We start from the raw sequence: 22,271 nt of genomic DNA, 5'->3' as shown, positions 1-22,271 counted from the left end.
CTACTGCCTCTTGTGGACAGTTTTTTGGCGGGTGTGCTCCCTAGGCCTCTGAGGAGACCTTCAGGGATTCAGAAACACAGGCAGACAGGCGCAGGAGAAGTTTCCCTTGAAGTCCTCAGAGTGTTATTACTTTATTTTTCACTCTAGAACTATATAATGCTACACTAGTACAATAAACATGGGCATATATAGGAATATTTTTAAATTTTAGAATAAAACATCATGTGTCTATATACACTTTTGCTAAAGAGTGTTGTCTCGGAAACTTTAGATAAAAATAATGTACCCTAAGTGTAAGGTATTTTCATGCTTCTATACCCAGTGAATCCTGAGTTTCCACTAGGTGGCGCAAGATGACCATTTGTTTTAAAGGCTACATGAAGCCTCAGTACAAAGCCGGTGGGAATTTTATGTATCGCTAGTTTAGGTTTCCTAGTTTGCTAAGGGAAAAACAAATCCACATAACTCACATCTTGGGCAGAGATGGGCTAGAATCCAAGTTTCAAGATCGCATTTTAGAATTATTCTTTTTCAAGTTTAAAAATCCCAAATGAAACTCAGCACATTGTTTGGACTCAGACTTGGTAATTATTCAATAGGTAGCCTACTACCAAGTGCTTATAGTAAAAAAAAAAAAAAAAAAAGGCTCCAGCCCCTAATGTAACATCTCTTCTGCTGTTCCTCAGAAGTTTCCCAGGCCGCCCCACCCCACTGTGGCAGGGGTGTTTTATTAGATCATTTCTCATTTCTGTGGGAGGAATTCTTTGAAATAGATATTTGCAGCAAGGATAGCCAAATGCTCGTTTTGCCGTGGGCAAGGGCCCTTTAAGGGGTAAACACACTTGGTTTATTTTGTGGGTCTTTGGTAGCTTTCAAAAAGCAAATAAAGACTATATTGAAGCAATAAACTGGAATATTTAAGCAACTTTGTATATGAATTATTATTTAAGTTCTTTGATAGACCTATATTTTCCAAAATATTGTTTATTTAGCACTGGGAAGTAAAGCACATAACTTTTGACCAGGAGAGTGGTTTTCTTAGAAATATTGAGAAAGTAATGGTTTTTAAGGTAAGGCTCTCTATAAAGGTTTTTATTCTGTTCTCCGCATTGACTGACAGCAGTCTTGAAGTGGCGCCTGGCTGAATTCTGTTCTTTTCAAGAGGCCGCTTTGGATTCAGATGCATTGACTTGATGAAATCATTTGTTTTGGGTGCGTATTGATATACTAGCTACTTTTAAAGATTGTCAAAAATACCTCTTTGATGTTTGATTTATTCAACATTTGGTAGTTTTGTAGTTTAATTCTTAATTTTTATTGAGATCAATTGTTAGGGAATGTTAACAGTTATCATGTTAAATGCTTAATATGTAAAAAAGTCACACAACTACTTTAAAATATTGTCACACAACTACTTTAAAATATTGTCACACAACTACTTTAAAATATTGTCACACAACTACTTTAAAATATTGTCACACAACTACTTTAAAATATTGTTTTAAAATACTAGTAATATGAAATTACTACAGTTTCTCTTACCCCAGAAAAGGGAACTCAGAAAAGTTAGGTAACTTACATTTATTCATCACACAGCCCATTGGAATATGAATATTGTATTAAAATTCAAATACTGACATAGAGCCTATTCATTTTTATTATACTGTCTTTGCACTAAATGTCATACTGATCATGTTAGCATAGTCCTAGTTAAGTCCTAGATAAGTTCTATGCCTGATTTCCATAATGAGTACAGATAAATATTTTTAAGGCACCATGATTTGTAACACTGTTAATAACAGAGTTTTGGACATGTTCCAACTCTATTTTCACTAGTATCTACATCTCTCTACTAATGCCCCAAGTTGCATCCCACTTCCCAGCTTGCCTTTTAATAAACACATTTTGGGATTTAATTTTTGTAGCTTGAGTCTCATGCTTACAGCAATATTTTCTCTAGTGGTTTTGCTCTATACCAATACTTCAACATTTGTCAAAAGAGAAACATTATTATTATATGCTTTTCAGGTAATTATAGCTAATTATATCCAGAAAGATAGTTAATATATGTATAAGTTGCTTTGGTCTGTTTTCTTCTCAAGTCAAGCTCAATGCCTGGGTCTTCTTTTACTGACATAAATTACCTAGCTTTTTGATTTTGGACCTTTTGACACTTGAAAAATAATGAGACTATTTTTCAAATGTATTCCAGTGTGTTTATACTAAACAGAGTGTAGAAATTAATGTATTTACTAGTAGGAAAAAAACAAAAAATATTTTATTTGAGACCTTAGCTAGAGTACATAATTACAGTGTTTTACATTTTTTTTTGTTATTTTAGGAGCAAATCTGGCTGTTCTTAGGACTTACCCCTTGCTCTGTGCTCAGGAATCACTCCTAGTGAGTATTAGGAGTGTCATAGAAAGTGCTGAGGATTGAACATAGGTTGATAGTTTGTAAGGCAAAAACCAGAGCATTCTATCTTTCTAGTCCTACATTAAATTTTATGAATAATGTTATACTTTAATCAAAAGTCATAGTAGAATAGAAGGTAGGAGAGGAAAGCACAGTGGTAGGGCTACAGAAGGTGGTTCCAATCCTGGCATCTCTTATGGTTCCCCGAGCCTGCCAGGAGTGACTTCTGAGCGCAGAGCCAGGAGTAACCCCTGTGCCCCACAGATGTGACCCAAACAAACAAACAAAAGAGCACTGCAAGGAAAATTCACAAAGTTCTTTAAGAACTAGGTTAGGGAACTGGACAGCTGGGTTCTTGTTTTGCAATCTGTATTCAACTTTGTAACAATATGATACCCTGTCAGGCCTCTATCAAAGCCATTTATCTAACTCTGGAACAAAATAGGAGGGAAAAGGCAGATAAGACCTAGAATTATGATGAAAATATTTTTGAGTTAATATAACATTTAAAATAATCTCCAGGAGGTAATCGCTGGAATTCACAGAAAATCAGGGATTTATTGTTTAATGTAATCTATCTTAGTTTCATCATCTTAATTATAATCTTTCTTCAAGTTCTATATTTATTGAGCTCTTTTATAGCATATAAAAATTTTGTTTCCATTTTTGTTTCATGGGAAGAGTCAAATTTTAGCTTGAGAAAATAGCCTTCAATCCTAAGCAGTTGAGTATGGTCAATTACTAAGTAGTTATTGATATAGTTGACTTCACACTTTCCTGACTATTCTTTTTTTTCAACATCACATTTTTTGCTATTAGTGTTTTAATGTACTTCTTTGTTAAGCATGCCTTAAGATATTATTATTTTTTGAAGTCATCATTTGTGTGAACCCAGTTTCTAATAACTTTCTACAATTCTTTATTCTGTCTTTTATCTACAATGTCTTCTACCTAAATAATATAATTTAATATTTATTTAGTAAAGGTCTCCTAGTTATACTTGCTAAATTTTTGTCTAATTTATTTTAAAAATCCCCATATAAGTGTGTACATTTTAGATGGCATACATTTTTACATTTTTTTTCACATTTTGTTCATATTTTCACATTCCTTACTTATAGCGATATGCTTAAGTTTTTGTCTCATCAAATGTTATTCTTCCTGATTTGGGTTTTTCCTCTGATAACTAGATATATATGAGATCTTCAGATTTTTATCTTCAGTATTTCCTGTCTTATCATTCTGTTTTTATTTGCTCCTTCTAGGTAATTCTTATTTTTAAATCAGACTTGACAAGATTTTCCTTGCTGTAATTCTGAACCTTATGTTTTCTATTTTAATTACTCTTAATTTCCATACTGGTTTTATTGTTGCTCACTAGCTCTTATTTATTACACTTTATTTCATTTTTTATACCTTTTGTTTTGTGATATTGGTAATTTTCTGGTCACCATTAACATGAACTAGAGACACTCCAGAAAATACAACTTGTGTTTATTTTGAAGGAGATATTTCTAAACTCCTTCTTGAAATCTGATCCTTGAGACAGGCTATATACTTTCCTTTTCTTTGACTCAGAATGCCTACTTGAGACTGTAGGTTAATGAGGAACTATCTGTTATACTTGCCTTGGTTAGGTGATATTTAAATTTAGTTTCCTAGGTTGTGAGGCTATAGAAATTGATCTTTATGCTCAGTTTCCTCATGTGAAAAACTAGTTTATTGAAAAGCATACTTCTCGTCACAGATTTAGATTTTATATTGAGTTCTTTTCTTTCTTTCTATCTTTCTTTCTTTCTTTCTTTCTTTCTTTCTTTCTTTCTTTCTTTCTTTCTTTCTTTCTTTCTTTCTTTCTTTCTTTCTTTCTTTCTTTCTCTCTGTCTCTCTTTCTTTCCTTCTTTCTTTCTTTCTTTCTTTCTTTCTTTCTTTCTTCCTTCCTTCCTTCCTTCCTTCCTTCCTTCCTTCCTTCCTTCCTTCCTTCCTTCCTTCCTTCCTTCCTTCCTTCCTTCCTTCCTTCCTTCCTTCCTTCCTTCCTTCCTTCCTTCCTTCCTTCCTTCCTTCCTTCCTTCCTTCCTTCCTTTCTGGTCACACTCAGCAGCGCTCAGGGGTTCTTCCTGGCTCTATGCTCAGAAATCGCTCCTGGCAGGCTCGGGGGACCATATGGGATGCCAGGATTCAAACTATCGACCTTCTGAATGCAAGGCAAATGCCTTACCTCCATGCTATCTCTCTAGCCCCTCTTTCCCCCCCCCCAGGTCTTTATTTTTATTTTTATCATAATGGCTTACATATCTTTCACAGTAGTATTTTAGGTACATATCAACATTGAATCAGGGGAATACCCATCACCAAATTTGTCCTCCCCCCATCCCAGTTCCCCTTCTGCAACCCATATACCCCACCCTCATCCCCCAGGCTGCTAGAGTAGGTGGTCCCTTCTTTGTCCAGCTCACTATTAGTGATCATATATCTGTTTGGTCCTGGTACCCGCCCTTGTCTCTCCCTATATTTAAGAAGCAGAGCTAGATAAATCAAGTTATGTGTCTTTGTTTGAAGGAAAGAAAAGCAATAGATTGGGGTACAAAATAGGAAAAAAAAAAGAAGTCAAATATGCTGAAAATAGGCGGAGTCCTTCCAGAGGATTTCAACCTCAGTTTGAGAGAGGATGTGAAAAAGGCAATTGAAACACTACAACAATACAAAAAGAAATATCAAATTAAATATCCAGTGAGCACCGCAGCAATAAAGACAAGCACCACACAATAGTCTCGGTTCTGAAATCAACTCATGCCAGAGTGCAAAAAGAAAAAGAAAGATAAGGGCCGGGCGGTGGCGCTAAAGGTAAGGTGCGCCTGCCTTGCTTGCGCTAGCCTTGGACGGACCGCGGTTCGATCCCCCGGTGTCCCATATGGTCCCCCAAGCCAGGAGCAACTTCTGAGCACATAGCCAGGAGTAACTCCTGAGCGTTACCGGGTGTGGCCCAAAAACCAAAAAAAAAAAAAAAAAAAAAAGAAAAAGAAAAAGAAAGATAAGATAAAATAAAATAATATTGGAGATATCAACTTCAATCTCTACACTAATATAAAGACGTCAAAAATAAACGATCAATCGATAAATGTGGAAAAATGATTGTTTTGTGCTTTTTTTTTTCCCCTTGCATAGGCACAGTAACTATTGGGGATATTATAGAGGGAATTCCCTTGACCTAGGAGATACAGGATTTCCCCCCCTCCCCTGAAGTGTCTGTCATGGGATTAACTATAGATTCCTTGCATGATCATTTACCCTCCCCTCGGTGTTTTCGTGGTGTATGGAAGACTTCTGCTTCGTCATGGATGGTAAAAAATGACCTCTGTTTCTAGAGATCTTGGTGACTGTGCAGCTCAAGGAATGGAGCTTATGATGAAGTCTTTCTTTGTGGTTCTAGCAGTTCTGCTTCTTCAGTGTCATTTTAATCCATCTTCTGTAGTTGGTGCTCTTGGTCATTATGTTGCTCCTAGGATGGAGCCTGTAGCCCCTCTTTTCTTAATAGTTCATTTTCTTTTACTATGAGATTGCCCTCAGTTTTGGGAGTAGTACAATGAGTTATTACATGTGTTTTATATCAAAAACGAAAAGATTTTGAGAAAATACATTTTAGCATTTGCAATTTATATGAAGAACATACATTATCTACATAAAATAAGCTATTTTGATTATTTCAAGAAAAAACTGATTAAATAGCATCATTAAATAAATGAAATTGTACAAAGAAAAAAAAGAAAAAGTTTGGGAGAAGATGGAGAAATCACCTTGATTGGGTGACTGCTCTAGGATTTTGGTGGTGGGTGCAGAGACATACATATATTTATTAAATGCTTCCAAAATTTCATTATTTTATACATGAATAGGAGATCAATAAAATTTGTTTAAAAGTTTCAAAAGAAATAATATTGTAATAAGTATAAATAACAAACATTAATATTCTGAGGAATAGCAGCTATAAAATAGTTTAGAAATACTTTCTCCTATTTGAATAATATTTATAAAAGATGGTATTGAAATTAAAAACCACTTGAAATGACATTCTTTTATAGTATTTTATCAGTGTCCAGTTTTCCTATTTAAATAAATGTGCATATAAACAACTAAAGATTATTTAGGTAGAGTTAAAATAAACATTTGGGAAATGGCTGGTGATTCTTAGAACATACATAAAGATGTGCACTTTAGACAGGTATGTCTTTTTATGAGTTGTCTGTTCCAGGCACTCCCACAGTGTTCAGGAGTCAGGACCTTCACCTCTGCTGCTCAGGCACACATCCAGGACTTACGTAGTTATTTTATATCCTAACATTAAACGACAAACCCCAATTTAAAACTGTTTTAGAGATTAGTATTCTAGAACTTTACTCTACTAAAGCATCAGTTTATATTTTTAAAAAATAGTGAATTGAAAACTTAAGAATTGCTTGAATAAATGGAGAATAAAATACTTCTTAGATAATAATGATAAATCTACATAAAAATCACTCAAATGTGAATTATCATTTAAAATTCTTTACTTTTTTCTCTCTACTAATTATTTACTAAAATTGGAAATCTTAAAAAAAACACCAAACATTATTGAATAGTAGAGTGGGAAATCAGCTGAACAGAACTTTAACTCTCTTTTATTTTTTTAATATTAAATATGCTAATATCTCATTTATAATTGCATATTATCCTCCCAATTTTGTCTTCTTTAAGGGTGATTTTATTGAAGAATGCTGCTGATTAATATATTTTGACAATATTAACACCTCTTTGAACAAACAGAAAATATGATAGACTATTACTATTTCCAGTATCTTCCCCCTATAGCCTTTACATCATGAATTAATAACTTCACACAAGAATTCATGAGTTTTGCATACCTCTAGCAACATTTGGCCTATAGGAAAAAGACCTATAGGAAATTAATTCTGTCTAATTTGCATTTTTCTTCTGATATACTATCCTTAAGACAGTTACTTCTTTTTTTTTTTTTTTGTTTTTTGGGCCACACCTGGCATTGCTCAGGGGTTACTCCTGGCTCTCTGCTCAGAAATAGCTCCTGGCAGGCACAGGGGATCATATGGGACACCGGGATTCGAACCACCTTTGGTCCTGGATCGGCTGTTTGCAAGGCAAACGTCGCTGTGCTATCTCTCTGGGCCCAGACAGTTATTTCTTTTTTTTTTTTTTAATTTTTATTTTTAATTATGAGAACAAGGATGCAAAGAAAGAGGACAAGGTAAAGTTACAGTGGAAGGACAATCACCCATAACATAATTCTCAGAAGTCCCCTTGCTGATATCTTAACTTTGAAATTTCAGCCAAAGAACATTAAAACAGAATCCATGTACAATTACTTTGTTCCTCAAGTCCCCAGATTGTAACACATTATAATATTTCTTAACAGCACACAAGGCAATACAAAGCCATAAAACTTACGTAACTCCTTAATCATTACAGGCATAGTATTTTCTTACATTTCCATATACATGCATATTAGCTTAAGTTAACCTCAAATTTTAAGTGAGTTCTTTTTAAGGATTAGAGTCAAAGGAGCACAGTAAAAATGGTATTAGAGTGGCAATTGTTGTTTGCATAGGCCCACCAAAATATGAGGGACATGGAAAGAAATAACCTTGGCCTAAATACAAAGAGACCCGACCCCTGAAGTTTCCTGGCACAAGACCAACTCTAGTCTCCAGGCAAGCTAGATCGTCCAATCCAAGACATTGTCTGTAGTGCCAACACACTTTTATTTTTCACACAGTCTCTGTTGTTGGTATCATGTTTCTGTATTAAAGATCCTGGAATCTGCATATCCTACATTGAAGTCAGGATGTGGAGCATCCTCTCCTTTCACCTCACAATCAAAGGGCAATGCAGGGAGCCCTGTCCTGTAAGCAGGTCGTTGTTGTTGTTAAGTCTTCTCAGTTTTAAGGGAAGTCTCTTTTGAGCAGGTCAATGTCTGAGCAGTGTAGGGTCTTCCCTGGTAGAGGACTGCTTCTAGGTGATGTTATAAACCAGCCTGGATGTTTTGTGGATGGCTTCCCTGGTTCAGGGGAGAATGGAAAATGCTCTTTCTTCTGAGGTCTGTGCCAGGTCGTTATGTCAATGTTCAGGGTGTAAGTTCCCTTTGCAGTACAAGATTTGTGTGTTCCAATCTCTACTAGATAGGCTCTTATTTGTATGCATAGTAATTTCCCATTTTAATGTGCCTATGCAAATAAGAAGCAATGCCACGTGGTGTTATTGTTGCATATGGGGGCCATAAGAACAATTCCAATTATTCCCATGATATAGTTCAATCATAAGCATTAAACTGGGGGACTCTTTCACCAAAATTCCTCGTTAAACAGCTCAGAAAAAGAATATATAAAGTGGTTAGAATCGTCACTGTATAAGACAACATTTAGTAAGAATTATAGCTGTCAGAGAAGAAACACAAAATATTCTAAAGAAATACGTGTCCATTATATGTATCTTGAAACAGTTTGGGGTTGTCATACACAATGCACAGTTTTGGACTGTGATTAGGATTGTACACTACTAAAGTTAAAAAGAGTAATGTAGGTTAGTGACGTTTGGGAGGGGGTTAGAGAGTTAAGGAGTAAAAAAGAGCTTCGTGGGGGTGTGGGAAAGGGCAGAATGCAAAATGAACATTTTGTATATGCAAAACATAACAAAAGAAAAAGAAATACTCTTAATACATGAAGTACGCACGGGGGCGTGAGCCCCAGCGAGGTTCTGTAGTTTTTGTATGCCTAGGGAGGAATTTCTCCCCCCCTCCCCCCAGGGCAGACAGTTACTTCTTAATCCTTTTGTTTGTCTGAATTAATTAACCTGTTTTCTTTTCTTTTCTTTTCTTTTTTTTTTTTTTTTTTTTTTGGTTTTTGGGCCACACCCATTTGACGCTCAGGGGTTACTCCTGGCTATGCACTCAGAAATTACCCCTGGCTTGGGGGGACCATACTGGGGGATCGAACTGCTGTCATCCTACGCTAGCGCTTGCAAGGCAGACACCTTACCTCTAGGCCACCTTCCCAGCCCCCGTTTTCTTTTTTTTAATTGTACATTTTGAAGGATGAGGATAATGGACTCCCTGAAGTCTTTCCTATTTAGGAATAATTACCATTGCATTCATACTGGAATGAGAATAGAGCTTGTGCATTCTAAGTTTGGTCAAGCTTTCATTTGGAACTTTGTGAACATTATACCATTGTGTATATGATATTATGCATTGTGGTAAACAATGAGACTAGCATAATTTTCCTATCCTAAGAATTAATCTTTGCCTAATACCCAAATAAATTTTTCCTTTACCTTAATTGGTATTGTAAGGAAACCTGTTGTATCAAAAATGCCAAATAAAATTTCCTGAAGTCTCATTTTCCTTACAAACTATGGAATAATTATTTCAGTTTTGAAATTTTTTTAAATGTTTTGGCTTGGCTCTATTTTTGTGATAAATGATCTTTTTTTTTATATATATTTTGTTTGAGAAGGAGAGAGTAGGATGCTCAAGGCTTACACTTGGCCCTGCTCCAGGGGTCACTCCTGGAGATGTTCTGAGACCAGTGGGGATTGAACTCAGGTTCTGGTCTTAAACTTGGCCAAACTCGCCAAGTTCTTTTCTCCAGTCCATATTTTGATTGAGCTTGTGTCTTTTTCATGTCTGTCTTTATTTAATTAGTTTAATTCATGGAGTTATTTTCTTTGCTTTTTATCTTCAGTAGGATTAACATTTTATGTAGACAATTTGATATTGTAGCTTTCCTCTTGGTAAACTTCTTTATAAATTATTTGATAGTTCTGTCATGATGCTATTTTAACCTATTTTTAAAATATCTTAAACTTCATATGTTACATTTCTTTAAAATATTCTTTCATAGTTTAAAATATTTTGAACCTATTACTTCTCTCATGTTCTTTATTTTTCAGAATAGACTCATTTTTTATTAGTCTATATAATCTCAAAGTATAGGACACAACTATCATTTATCATTTTCATGTAATAATATTTTTTTCCTCACATTCTGTGAATTAGTAACTTGGAAGTGGCTTAGCTGGGTAGTTCTACTGAAAATTTCTCATGGGGCTGCAGTCCCAGAGACAACTGTCACTACCATTGGCTCAAGCTCTCATAATACTGAAGATTAATCTCCAGTCTTACTCAGTTTTTCCCATTTGTAGAGATTTTCTCTGCTTTTCTCATTAGACTAAATTTTAGATTATTTAATGACTTACTTTTTCCATGAACATTCTAACTCTCCATTATGGTTAGTTTAGTTTTAATAGTTTTTATCACTCCATTAACTTTTCTTTAAATAATTTATCTTAAAATTTGTCAGATATTTCCTCCTGTATACCTAGGATTCCCCCAATTTAGCAATGAATAGCTTCTTTTTAATGGATAATTGAATCAGGTCTTTGTCTACAATTTTTTTCTATTTTATATATTTTTTAAAAAAAATTAGTGACAGTGCAGGTTGAATATGAGCAGCTCCAATATTCAATATATTGTCTATTTTTCTCAAATATTTTTAAATATTATATAATAATTAACCCACTAAATAAGTATGAAACAAAATATGTAATATTAATATTTTAAAATATTTAAAATATTAAATAAGTAGTCTATCACTTAAATAATTAGAAAACTAAGTATATAATGTAAGCAGTTAAACTCTCTTATTGCTTCTATCTTATTTTGCAGATATACACTATTGACATTTGTTTGTCACTCAGAAATTGTCCTATGCATTACAGTGACACATATAGATCTAAATTCATGTATACTTGCTTTTCTGTTTTGTTGTTGTTGTTGTTGTTGTTGTTTTGGGGCAATATCTGGCTGTACTCAGAGATTTCTCCTGCTCAGGGAAAGACTCCTGCTTGAGTTTGTAAAAACATATGTATTGGCCCTAGTTTCAATTATTGGTAAAGGCTAAAGTTCTGTTTATGAAACTATTTATGTCATAAGCACTAACCTAACATAAACATTTATGGAGCGATAGGAGATGCAACAAAATGCAGTAGGATATGAGAGTCCATCAATTTCTCTAGCAGTTCAGCAGCAACCATATATACTCTGTAAGTAAGACTCTAAGTCTTGAAATAGTCTGGGGAGAGGATAAAATCTGGAGTACAGCTTCAGCCTGCTACGTGGTCTTGTGGAGTCTTAAAAAACAGGCTTGCCAAAGTCATAGATTAGGAAATGTCCACAAGCCAAGGATTTAGTTCTTAGTTTCTTCTTGGTGATGTTTGACAATTTGCACAATACACCCCCACTATGAGTTCATTGAAATTCTATTTCTACAAGCTCTGAAAGGATATGCAATTAAAGTGACTTTAAAAATTATCAACATTATGAAAATGTAGGTTAAGGTATTTTGACACAAATACATAGTTGTGTTGATTAAAACAACCTTTCCCTAAGATTCCTGTTTATCTGCTTTATAGGTTAATTGATTTTCATCAGATATTATCTTAATTCATATTAAACTCTAACGTTTATATTGTAAGTAAAATATTTTACCTGTGGGGCCGGTGAGGTGGCGCTAGAGGCAAGGTGTCTGCCTTGCAAGCGTTAGCCAAGGAAGAACCGCGGTTTGATCCCCTGGCATCCCATATGGTACCCCCAAGCCAGGGGCAATTTCTGAGCCCTTAGCCATGAGTAACCCCTGAGCGTCAAACGGGTGTGGCCCAAAAACCAAAAAAGGAAAAAAAAGAAAAAATATTTTATTTGTATTAAATATTATATTATTAAATATATATTTAAATACTATATTAAATCTGTTAACACTGATAATGTGTAATTGATATTATTTATTTAGTGAAAATGTTTTCATTATTTAATGATAATAGATATGATTATCACACTATCTGTCATAATTTCTTTTTAATATTATATGAATTTATGGGGGTCAGAGCAATAGCACAGCAGTAGGGCATTTGCCTTGCATGCAGCCAACTTGGGACTGACCCACGTTCAATTCTGGCATCCCTTATGGTTCCCCAAGCCTGCTATGAGCGATTTCTGAAAAAGAGCTAGAAATAACCCTAAGTGCTGCCGGGTGTAGCCCCAAAACAAAAATAGTTATATGAATATAAGAGTATATTACTCCTTGAAATCCTTTAACTGAACTGGTCCTAAGAAAGCTTTAAAAGTTTTTACAAGTTTTATATTATAAATATATAAATTTATTATAAAGTAGTAATTTATTATACAGGAGTAAGCTTTTGCATAATAATTATGTTCCTTTCAAATGTATACTGTTTTAAAAAGGACAAAACACAGATCAACTATGATCTAATAATCAAACTAACAAGCATTTTCTAGATGTACAAAATATTTAGAAAACTAAATCTTCATTAGTTTTTAGAAGAATGTATAATTCTAGTTATCTTGGAAAATTTTTCTTACAGCTGGGTTAGAGTCTTTAAAAAATCTTCAGCACTTAATTGTGAACCACAATCGGTTGATTAGTACAAAAGGTCTTTGTCATTCTCCTACTATCATCTCTCTGGACTGTTCACATAACCACCTCACTGAAATACAGGGCATTGAACACTGTGGATTGCTCCAAACCCTGAAATTACAAGGAAATTATCTAAGTGAGGTAATTGTTTTGATATAATAAAGATTCCTAAATAATACAGCATTGTCCTTTTGATAGAAATATCAACTGAAGATTTCAAAATAAAATTTGAATTTTTGGCTTGTCATATACATTTGACTTCAAGTTTACTTTGAACTTTTACATGCTTTAAAAACCTTCAATATGGGGGACGACGAGGTGGCGCTAGAGGTAAGGTGTCTGCCTTGCAAGCGCTAGCCAAGGAAGGATCGTGGTTTGATTCCCCCAGCGTCCCATATGGTCCCCCCAAGCCAGGGGCGATTTCTGAACGCTTAGCCAGGAGTAACCCCTGAACATCAAACGGGTGTGGCCCGAAAAACCAAAAAAAAAAAAAACTTCAATGACCCCCCCCAAAAAACCTTCAATGTCATTATTTTATAAGGATATATTATTTGGTAAAGTTTTCTTGTAACAATAAAATTGCATGTAAAATAAAAAATAAAATTGCATACTTTTAAACTATATTAATATTTTTATTGAAACAAATTTATCTTCTCTGAAATTTTGATTAGAATTAGAAGTAAATTTGCAATATTCTGCTTATAAAGCTAATTAATGTAAACTTTATACTTAGGTAATTATTATATGCATTTTGGTTTATGAAATATATGTAGCTTACATATGTAGCTTACTAGATAAATATATTGTTAACTTTAGTATTTTTAAGTTCCAGTTTGTTTCTAAATGTTTAACTTTTTATGTGCCAAATTTAAACATAGCTTCCACCTTTGGAGAATCATGTTCTGCTAAGAGAATTACACTTGGATGATAACAGCATTTCAACTGTAGAAGCATTTTCCTTATATTGGCTACCTTTATTACAAAACCTCACTCTCTCACAAAACAGGTAAATAAATATGTTTCGAAGCCATAAATGTAGTGAATGCTAATGTAAGTTTGTAATTTTCATTAGCAAGTAGAAAAAAAGTCATTTAGTCTTCTCCAGTAATTCAATGAAATAATATTCCAATTAATTTATAAATTATAATTATTAAGTCATAGAATTTTACAAAGTGAGCCAGTATATTGATATGTCTTTAGTAGACTTTGCATCTCTTGACTTATCTTATTCATTTTGCTTCTTCTCAGAAAGAACTATGAAAAAATCTCTGAAGGCGGGTTTATTTATATTTGTCAAGACTATAGTCCTTGAAAATAGGGGAGGTAGTTAATTTAATTCAGAAGGATGTCTCATTCTCTCAAATGGTACTTATTATGTCCTGGAAGAAGAATTTTTAATCTGTTCTCAACTTGCATGTCTTTTTCTAACTGTTAAGATTGATTTAAATTCGATTTCCCTAAGGATATAAAGTAACACTCAAAAAAAAAATACCTTAACATTAATGAAATTGGTACCTGCCACATTAGATCCATTTGAAATCCCCAAACATCTGGATCTTTGCAGGGAAAAAACTATTTAAAACTGAAACAGGAGCACAATGTGCTATATCTTCTACTGCTTAATATTTCATTGAGTTTTATTCATCCTAATTTGATTAATTTGTTCATCAAAGGCATATGCAGTATGGAAAAGAAGCCATCTTTACGAGAAATTGCTCCTTTGAGTTACACAAATATTGTAGAATAAATGAACAAGGACATCCAAGTTTGTATACATTTCTGGTATTAAATTTGAGTGTATTTTCTTCTAAAATAAAGTTTTCTTTTTCTGTCACAGTTAATATTCATATTTGTATGTGCATATTCTAAATAATTTAACTTCTATTCAAGTATTCCAGTGTGACTGGAATATGTATGAGTAGACTATATTCAAAGTTACCATAGATTATTTTAAACAAAACTGAAATATTAAAATACATTTGGCTTTAAAGACATTTATTTAAGAGATATCTTAATGTGACCACACAATCTAAGTGATATGAACTATTTTACAACTCACTGCAACTTTTCACAGTTTTCTAAGAACTGTAATTTCAGTATTCTAACTCTGTTCTGAATGTATGTAGTAAATTATTCAGTAATTAACCCACCTAGCATATAGAACAGAATAAATCACAGTACATAATGAGCATATAATACTTAAATTTTAAAGAAAAGTCATTTAGTTGTTTTCTTAATTATTAAAATAATAGTTACCTTTAAAAATTAAGATTAGCAACTATATATTCAATGTTATCACTTTGGAGAATCAAGTAAGCAGATTTATAGACAACTGCAGGGCTAAAAAGGAATTATTTCGGCCTCCCTGGCATAGGCTATTATGACTAAAAGACATGGACATCATCTTCTTCCACCCTAATAAGAAAAGGAGCCCCCACTGATAACAAGGAAGATAAATTCCATATTATGCATGATTCTTTTTTTTTTAATTTTGTTTTGACCAAAGTGGATTGCAAATCTTTTACAGTGTATTTTCTCCTTTTAAGATTGATTCAAAAATGACCTGTTCCAGGAAAAATTAAATCCTAGTGATCACCAGTTAAAAAAATTGATTGGTGTGGCTGATGGCCTTTTGCCCTAGAAATATCATAAGAATTATATCTCATATCAACGTGATCTAACTAGGTTATATAACTAGACCATGAAAAGTTTATTTCATCTTGATAATAATTTAAATGCTAAACAAAAAGGGTCCCTTTATTTTCTTTGCTTATTGAAGAGGTGATGGTTATAAATATGGAAGTTATAATCTGAACAATAAAGCTCTTTTTCCTCAAAACAATCTTCGGTACAGAAGAGCTCAATCTTTTTAATTTAGCTATATTTTTAAAAATTGATAAAACTTTATATTCGACATCTTGAAATTTTTGATAATGCTGTCATTCATGTTTTAATATATTAATTGATGGGTCTCTTCTGAGATTTGTGTGTGTGTAATTTGCCTTTCACTGTCTGTGAGTGAAGCTGACTAGTTAGAAAATATGATGGATAGAAATGGATCTTCTCTACCATTATCAAGTAGTGAGATTATTTCGTAAACTTAGGCAGTAAATTCATATTAAATTGGGGATTTTGTTAAATAAGCAATATTCATTGTATACATCATCCACTTTACATTAAGCCTTAATAGTCTTTAATTTTTATTTTTTAAAATTATAGCTGATTAAAAAATTACAGTTGATAGGAGTTAGAATTGTATGTTTACGCTTTACCTGATGCTTTAGGTGGAAAAATTCTATTCACAATCTGAGTCTAATGTTTTTAACTTGGAAATAGAGGCAAAATTTTGAGGCAAATGACTGCAAAGTTTTTCAGTCATATTATATGGGCCTATGATGATCAAAACAGAAAATATGTCATTACATTTTTGTAAACCCTAGAATTCTATCAATATGATATTTCAGCTGTGCTTAATATGCAGTTTTCCGTATGAGTAGCTATACAATTTATATATTTAGATTTTGATAGGTATTTTCATCACAAGGAAGATGTTATGAGTCCATATGCTTTTTTTCCTCTAACAAATGGAATACATATAAAGAATGATACTTAGTACATATTGTTTGAAATACTTGTTTCATCCTGACTTCTGTTTTAAATTTTCATTAGGACATGTGACTGTTTTCAGTTTGACTAGAGGAGTTTGAACTGGAAGATTCTCTGGCCTCACAAGCCTTTCTACTTCCAGTGAGAACCTAAGTAAGAGCAGAAAGTGGAAACTCTTACCCATTGGCTGCTCATTGTACAAATCTTTTGCTTTTTGTCGTCTTTGAAATTTATATCTTTTTTATGCCTGGGGCTGATGTGACAAGGTCAAATGGTATTAAGTTTTCACTAATGTCCTTTGTCTTTCTGGTTTGAATTTTCTTGGAAAATATATACACAGAATGTCAGTAAAAAGAAAAGTTCTAGAGGCTCAAAGAGAAGGATTCTACTATTAGGTTTCTACTATCCTCATTAATAGTCATGAAGGGTAATTAATAGCTAGTTTGTTTGATTAAATTTTAAAAAGAAATATAATGCAATTTAAAAATCTGGGTTACTTGGTATTACAAAATATCCGTGCAATAAAATATTTCTTACTGAGTTGTATTTTGTTAGGAATATTTTTATTTTAAAACATTATTAGTTATTCTTATCTAATATCAGTGTACTTGTACGTGGCCTAAATTTGCCATATTTTGGCCCGAAAAATGAGTTATTTGAAAAATAAGATATATTATCTATTTAGCTTTGAAAATCATTTAGAGACAGATTTAATATAAAGGTATTGAAAGTAAAATATTTTTATAAATGTAATTGTTATAACTATATATTCACTTTAGTTTAAAGACATTTAAATAACAGAATATTTCTAATTAGGAAATATTAAATTTGGGCATAAATTCACTAGCAATAGTTTTAATTTTCCCCTTTCTCTTTCTTTTTCTATCATTTCCTTTTTTATCTCACTATGTTACATTTTAATAAATTATATCAAGGATTATATATGCAAATAAAGGAAAATTAAAATTATGTGTAAACTTAAAAACAAATATCTAACATTTTTTGATTTTTTTTATAAAATTGCTTATAGAAATTGCTTTTAAGAAGCAGTATAATTAGATTTATATAAATGAGTTACATCAGTATTGGTTACATTCAGGTAGATCTTTCAACCTCTTTAGTTAGTCTATTTTTCATCAGTCTAGTGTCTCTTGGATAATGCAGAACAGTATACTCTATAAGAGAAGTTAAGGTCAATACAAAGGTCAGTTTTGTTGCAGAGTCATTGTGATGTTCAGTCACACTACTATCCTGTGAGTTTTTTATTTTGGAATAATAAAAATTTTTTACATGGCATTGAGTTTTGATCAAAATCAAGATGTAAAAATATCTGCTATAATAACCAGATAGACCATATAAAAATGTGAAAGTAATGAAAAGTAATGTATTCTTTTATAACAGCGGTACTACTTTAGTACATTTGATCCAGTTACTCATTTCCCAAAATTAGAAGAGGGAAGAATTCTGTATTTGGGATATAGAGAGAATGTTTTTCATTTCTGATGTGTTTTGACTATCACTAGCATTCTTGATTGACTATGGATTCTTTTTCATTCTTTCTTTATTTGCGGGGGTGGCACACCCTGTGATGCTCAGGGGTTACTCATGGCTTTGCCACATCAAGGCAAATTCACCCTACCGCTGTGCCCAGACTTTTTAGGACTATGGATTCTTAATGACAATATCATTTAATGTATTAGAAACTTGAATGAAATCCAACTATGAACAATTTTTAACCACAGTGCTTAAATAAAGTGATTACTATAAAATTAAAGAATAAAATGTTAGAAACTTCTAAAAGTAGAATGAAAACTTGCCATTATAATGTACATGTTTGTATTCATAATAATAATTAATATATTTCTGCTAAGTTTAAATTTTTCTTTTATTTTTTTTTTTGTTTTTAATTTTTTATTTTCTGTAAATATCATTTTTTCCTTTTATTTAAGCACCATAATAACAAGCATGATTGTAGTTAGGTGTCAGTCATAAAGAGAACACCCTTCTTTACCAGTGTAACCTTCCCATCACCATTACTTCCCCATCCTCCTCCCCGAAGCATTCCTGTATTTGAGACAGGTATTCTACTTCTCTCATTCATTAACATTGTCATGTTAATTGTTAGTGTAGTTATTTCCCTAAAATCATTCATCACTCTTTGTGGTGAGCTTCATATTGTGAGCCTGTGCTTCTATCCCTTAACTCTAGTCTTTGGACCTCATTATGATAATATCTTTAATTTTTCTTAAAACACGTAGATGAGTTATACTATTCTGTGTCTATCTCTCTCCCTCTGACTTATTTCACTCAGCATAATAGATTCCATGTCTATTCATGTATAGGAAAATTTCATAACTTAATCTCTTCTGATGGCTGCATAATATTCCATAGTGTATATGTACCACTATTTCCTTAGCCATTCCTTTGTTGAAGGGCATCTTGGTTGTTTCCAGAGTCTGCTATTTTAAGTAGCGCTGCAATAAATATAGGTGTGAGAAAGGGATTTTTGAATTGTATTTTTTTCTGTTCCTAGGGTATATCCCTAGGAATAGTATAGCTAGATCATATAGGAGCTCAATTTCCAGTTTTTTGAGGAATTTCCATATTATTTTCCAAAGAGGCTGGACTAGATGGCATTCCCACAAGCAGTGAATAAGAGTTCCCGTCTCTCCACAATCCCATTAGCACTGTTTGTTCTCATTCTTTGTGATGTGTGCATGTGATGGTTGCTGTTTTGATTTACCATTTCCATGATTATTAGTGATGAGCAGTATTTTTACATGTGTCTTTTGGACATTTCTATTTCTTCTTTGTGGAAGTGCCTGTTCATTTCCTCCCCATTTTTGATGGGGTTAGATGTATTTTACTTGTGATTTTTTTGTGATTTCCTTGTATATATTAGATAATATTATTATATATATTAGATATTAACCACTTATCTAGTGTGTATTGGATGAACAGCTTCTCCCATTCTATGGGTGGCTTTTGTAACCTAGGCACTATTTTCTTTTAGGTTCAGAAGCTTCTCAGCTTAATATAGTCCCATCTGTTTATCTCTGCTTCAATTTGTATGGGGAGTGCTATTTCATTCTTGATGATGACTTTAGTCTCAATGTCACGAAATGTGTTACCTACATGTTGTTCTATATACCTTATAGTTTTAGGCCTGATATCAAGGTCTTTAATCCATTTGGATTTTACCTTTAACTGGATTCTGAGTTTGCTTTTTTTGCAAGTAATTAAACAGTTGTGCCAACACCATATGTTGAAGAGGCTTTCCTTGCTTCACTTTGAATTTTTTGTCCCTTTATCAAAAATGAATTGATTGTATGTCTGGTGAATATTCTCTGAATATTCAAGTCCATTCCACTGATCTGTGGTTGCTCTTTATTACAATATTATGCTATTTAAATAACTCTTTCTTTGTAATACAATTTAAAATTGGGGAAAGTAATGCCACCCATATTCTTTTTTCCAAGGATTTTTTAAGCTATTCGTGGGTGTTTATTGTCCCAAATGAACTTTAGGAGTGTTTGGTCCACTTCTGTAAAGAATATCATGGGTATCTTTAGATAAATCTGTACGATGCTTTGGGGAATATTGCCATTTTAATGATGCTAATTCTGCCAATTCTTGAACAGGGTATGTGTCTCCATTTCCTTGTGTCTTCTTTTAATCTTGAAGCAGTGTTCTATAGTTTTTTTTTGTATAGGCCCTTCACATCTTTAGATATTTGAGTTTATGTTATACTAATGTGAATGGTTTGTTTTTTGTTATTTTTTATTATTAGAATCTTAATTTAAACAGCTTGATTACAAATATGATTGTGAATAGGTTGTCATGTAAAGAACACCCCCTTCACCGTGCAACATTCCCACCACCAATGTCCCAAATCTCCCTCCATCCCACCCACCCCCACCTGTACTCTAGACAGGTTTTCCAGTTCCCTCATTCATTCACATGGTTATAGTAGTTCTCAGTGTAGTTATTTCTATAACTTCACTCATCACTCTTCGTGGTGAGATTCTTGAAGTGAACTGGAAGTTTCAGCCCTCCTCTCATTGTCTCTGAGGATTGTTGCAAAAGTGACTGTTATTTTTCTTAAAACCCATAGATGAGTGAGACTATTCTGCGTCTATCTCTCTAACTTTGACTTATTTCACTCAGCATAATAGATTCCATATACATCCATGTATAGGAAAATTTCATGACTTCATCTCTTCTGATGGCTGCATAATATTCCATTGTGTATATGTACCACAGTTTCTTTAGCCATTCATCTGTTGAAAGGCATCTTGGTTGTTTCCAGAGCCTGGCTATTGTGAATAGTGCTGCAATAAATATAGGTGTGGGGAAGGGATTTTTGTGTTGTATTCTTATGTTCCTAGGGTATATCCCTAGGAGTGGAATAGCTTGGTCAAATGGAAGCTCAATTTTCAACTTTTGGAGGAATATCCATATCGCTTTCCATAGAGGTTGGACTAGACGGCATTTTCACCAGCAGTGGATAAGAGTCCCTTTCTCTCCAAATCCCCACTAGCACTGATTGTTCTCATTCTTTGTGATGTGTGCCAATATCTATGGTGTGCAATGGTATCTCATCATTTTTTTGATTTGCATCACCCAGATGATTAGTGATGAGGAGCATGTTTTCATGTGCCTTTTGTCCATTTGTATTTCTTTTTTATCGAAGTGTCTGTTCATTTCTTCTCCCCATTTTTTATGGGATTAGATGTTTTTTTCTTGTAAAGTTCTGTCAGTGACCTGTATATTTTAGATATTATCCCCTTATCTGATGGGTATTGGGTGGACAATTTCTCCCATACGGTGGGTAGTTCTTGTATTCTGGGCACTATTTCTTTTGAGGTGCAGAAGCTTCTCAGCTTCATGTATTCCAATCTGTTTATCTCTGCTTCCACTTGTTTGGAAAGTGTAGTTTCCTCCCTGAAGATGCATTTAGTCTCAATGTCATGGAGTGTTTTACCTACGTGTTGTTCTATATACCTTATTGTATTAGGTATGATCTCAAGGTCTTTAATCCATTTGGATTTTACCTTCATACATGAAGTTAACTGGGGGTCTATATTTGGTTTTTTGCAAGTGGCTAATCAGTTCTGCCAGCACCATTTGTTGAAGAGGTTTTCCCTGCTCCACTTAGGATTTCTTGTTCCTTTGTCAAAAATTAGGTGCTTGTATGTCTGGGGAACATTTTTTGAGAACTCAAGCCTATTCCACTAATCTGAGGGTCTGTCTTTATTCCAATACCATGCTGTTTTGATAACTATTGCTTTGTAGTACAGTTTGAAGTTGGGGAAAGTAATGCCTCTCATATTCCTTTTCCCTAGGAGTGCTTTAGCTTTTCGAGAGTGTTTATTGTTCCAGATGAAGTTGGAGCAGGGCTTTGTAGTTTTTTTTGTATAGGTCAAGTTGTCTCTTTGGTCAAGTTGTCTCCAAGATATTTGAGTTTGTGTGGAATTAATGTGAATGGGATTACCTTCTTTTTTTTGGGGGGGGGCACACCTGGTGACATTCAGGGGTTACTCCTGAATATGTGCTCAGAAGTCGCTCCTGCTTGGGGGACCATATGGGACACCGGGGGATCGTACCACATTCCATCCAAGGCTAGCGCAGGCATGGCAGGCACCTTACCTCTAGCGCCACCACACGGCCCTGAGGGATTTCCTTCTTAAAGTCCATCTCTTCCCTATCATTATTGGTGTATAAAGAGGTCATTGATTTCTGTTTGTTGATTTTGTA

At 33.6% G+C, this 22,271-nt stretch overlaps 1 protein-coding gene across 1 annotated transcript in view; it reads left to right on the top strand.

The window, feature by feature from the left end:
- The window catches only part of LRRIQ1 (leucine rich repeats and IQ motif containing 1), a 187,082-nt gene that overhangs the window by 41,364 nt on the left and 123,447 nt on the right, over window positions 1–22,271 (top strand). Inside the window, exons 10-11 of the mRNA XM_049782952.1 lie at window positions 12,856–13,049; window positions 13,787–13,914. Of these exons, the coding sequence (XP_049638909.1) occupies window positions 12,856–13,049; window positions 13,787–13,914 (322 nt within the window). The remainder of the gene's footprint in view (window positions 1–12,855; window positions 13,050–13,786; window positions 13,915–22,271) is intronic.

Source organism: Suncus etruscus, chromosome 11 (genome assembly GCF_024139225.1).
Source record: "Suncus etruscus isolate mSunEtr1 chromosome 11, mSunEtr1.pri.cur, whole genome shotgun sequence".
NCBI lineage: Eukaryota > Metazoa > Chordata > Mammalia > Eulipotyphla > Soricidae > Suncus > Suncus etruscus.
The sequence above is the reverse complement of the archived record's forward strand: the minus strand, read 5'-3'. Positions and strand labels throughout refer to the sequence as shown.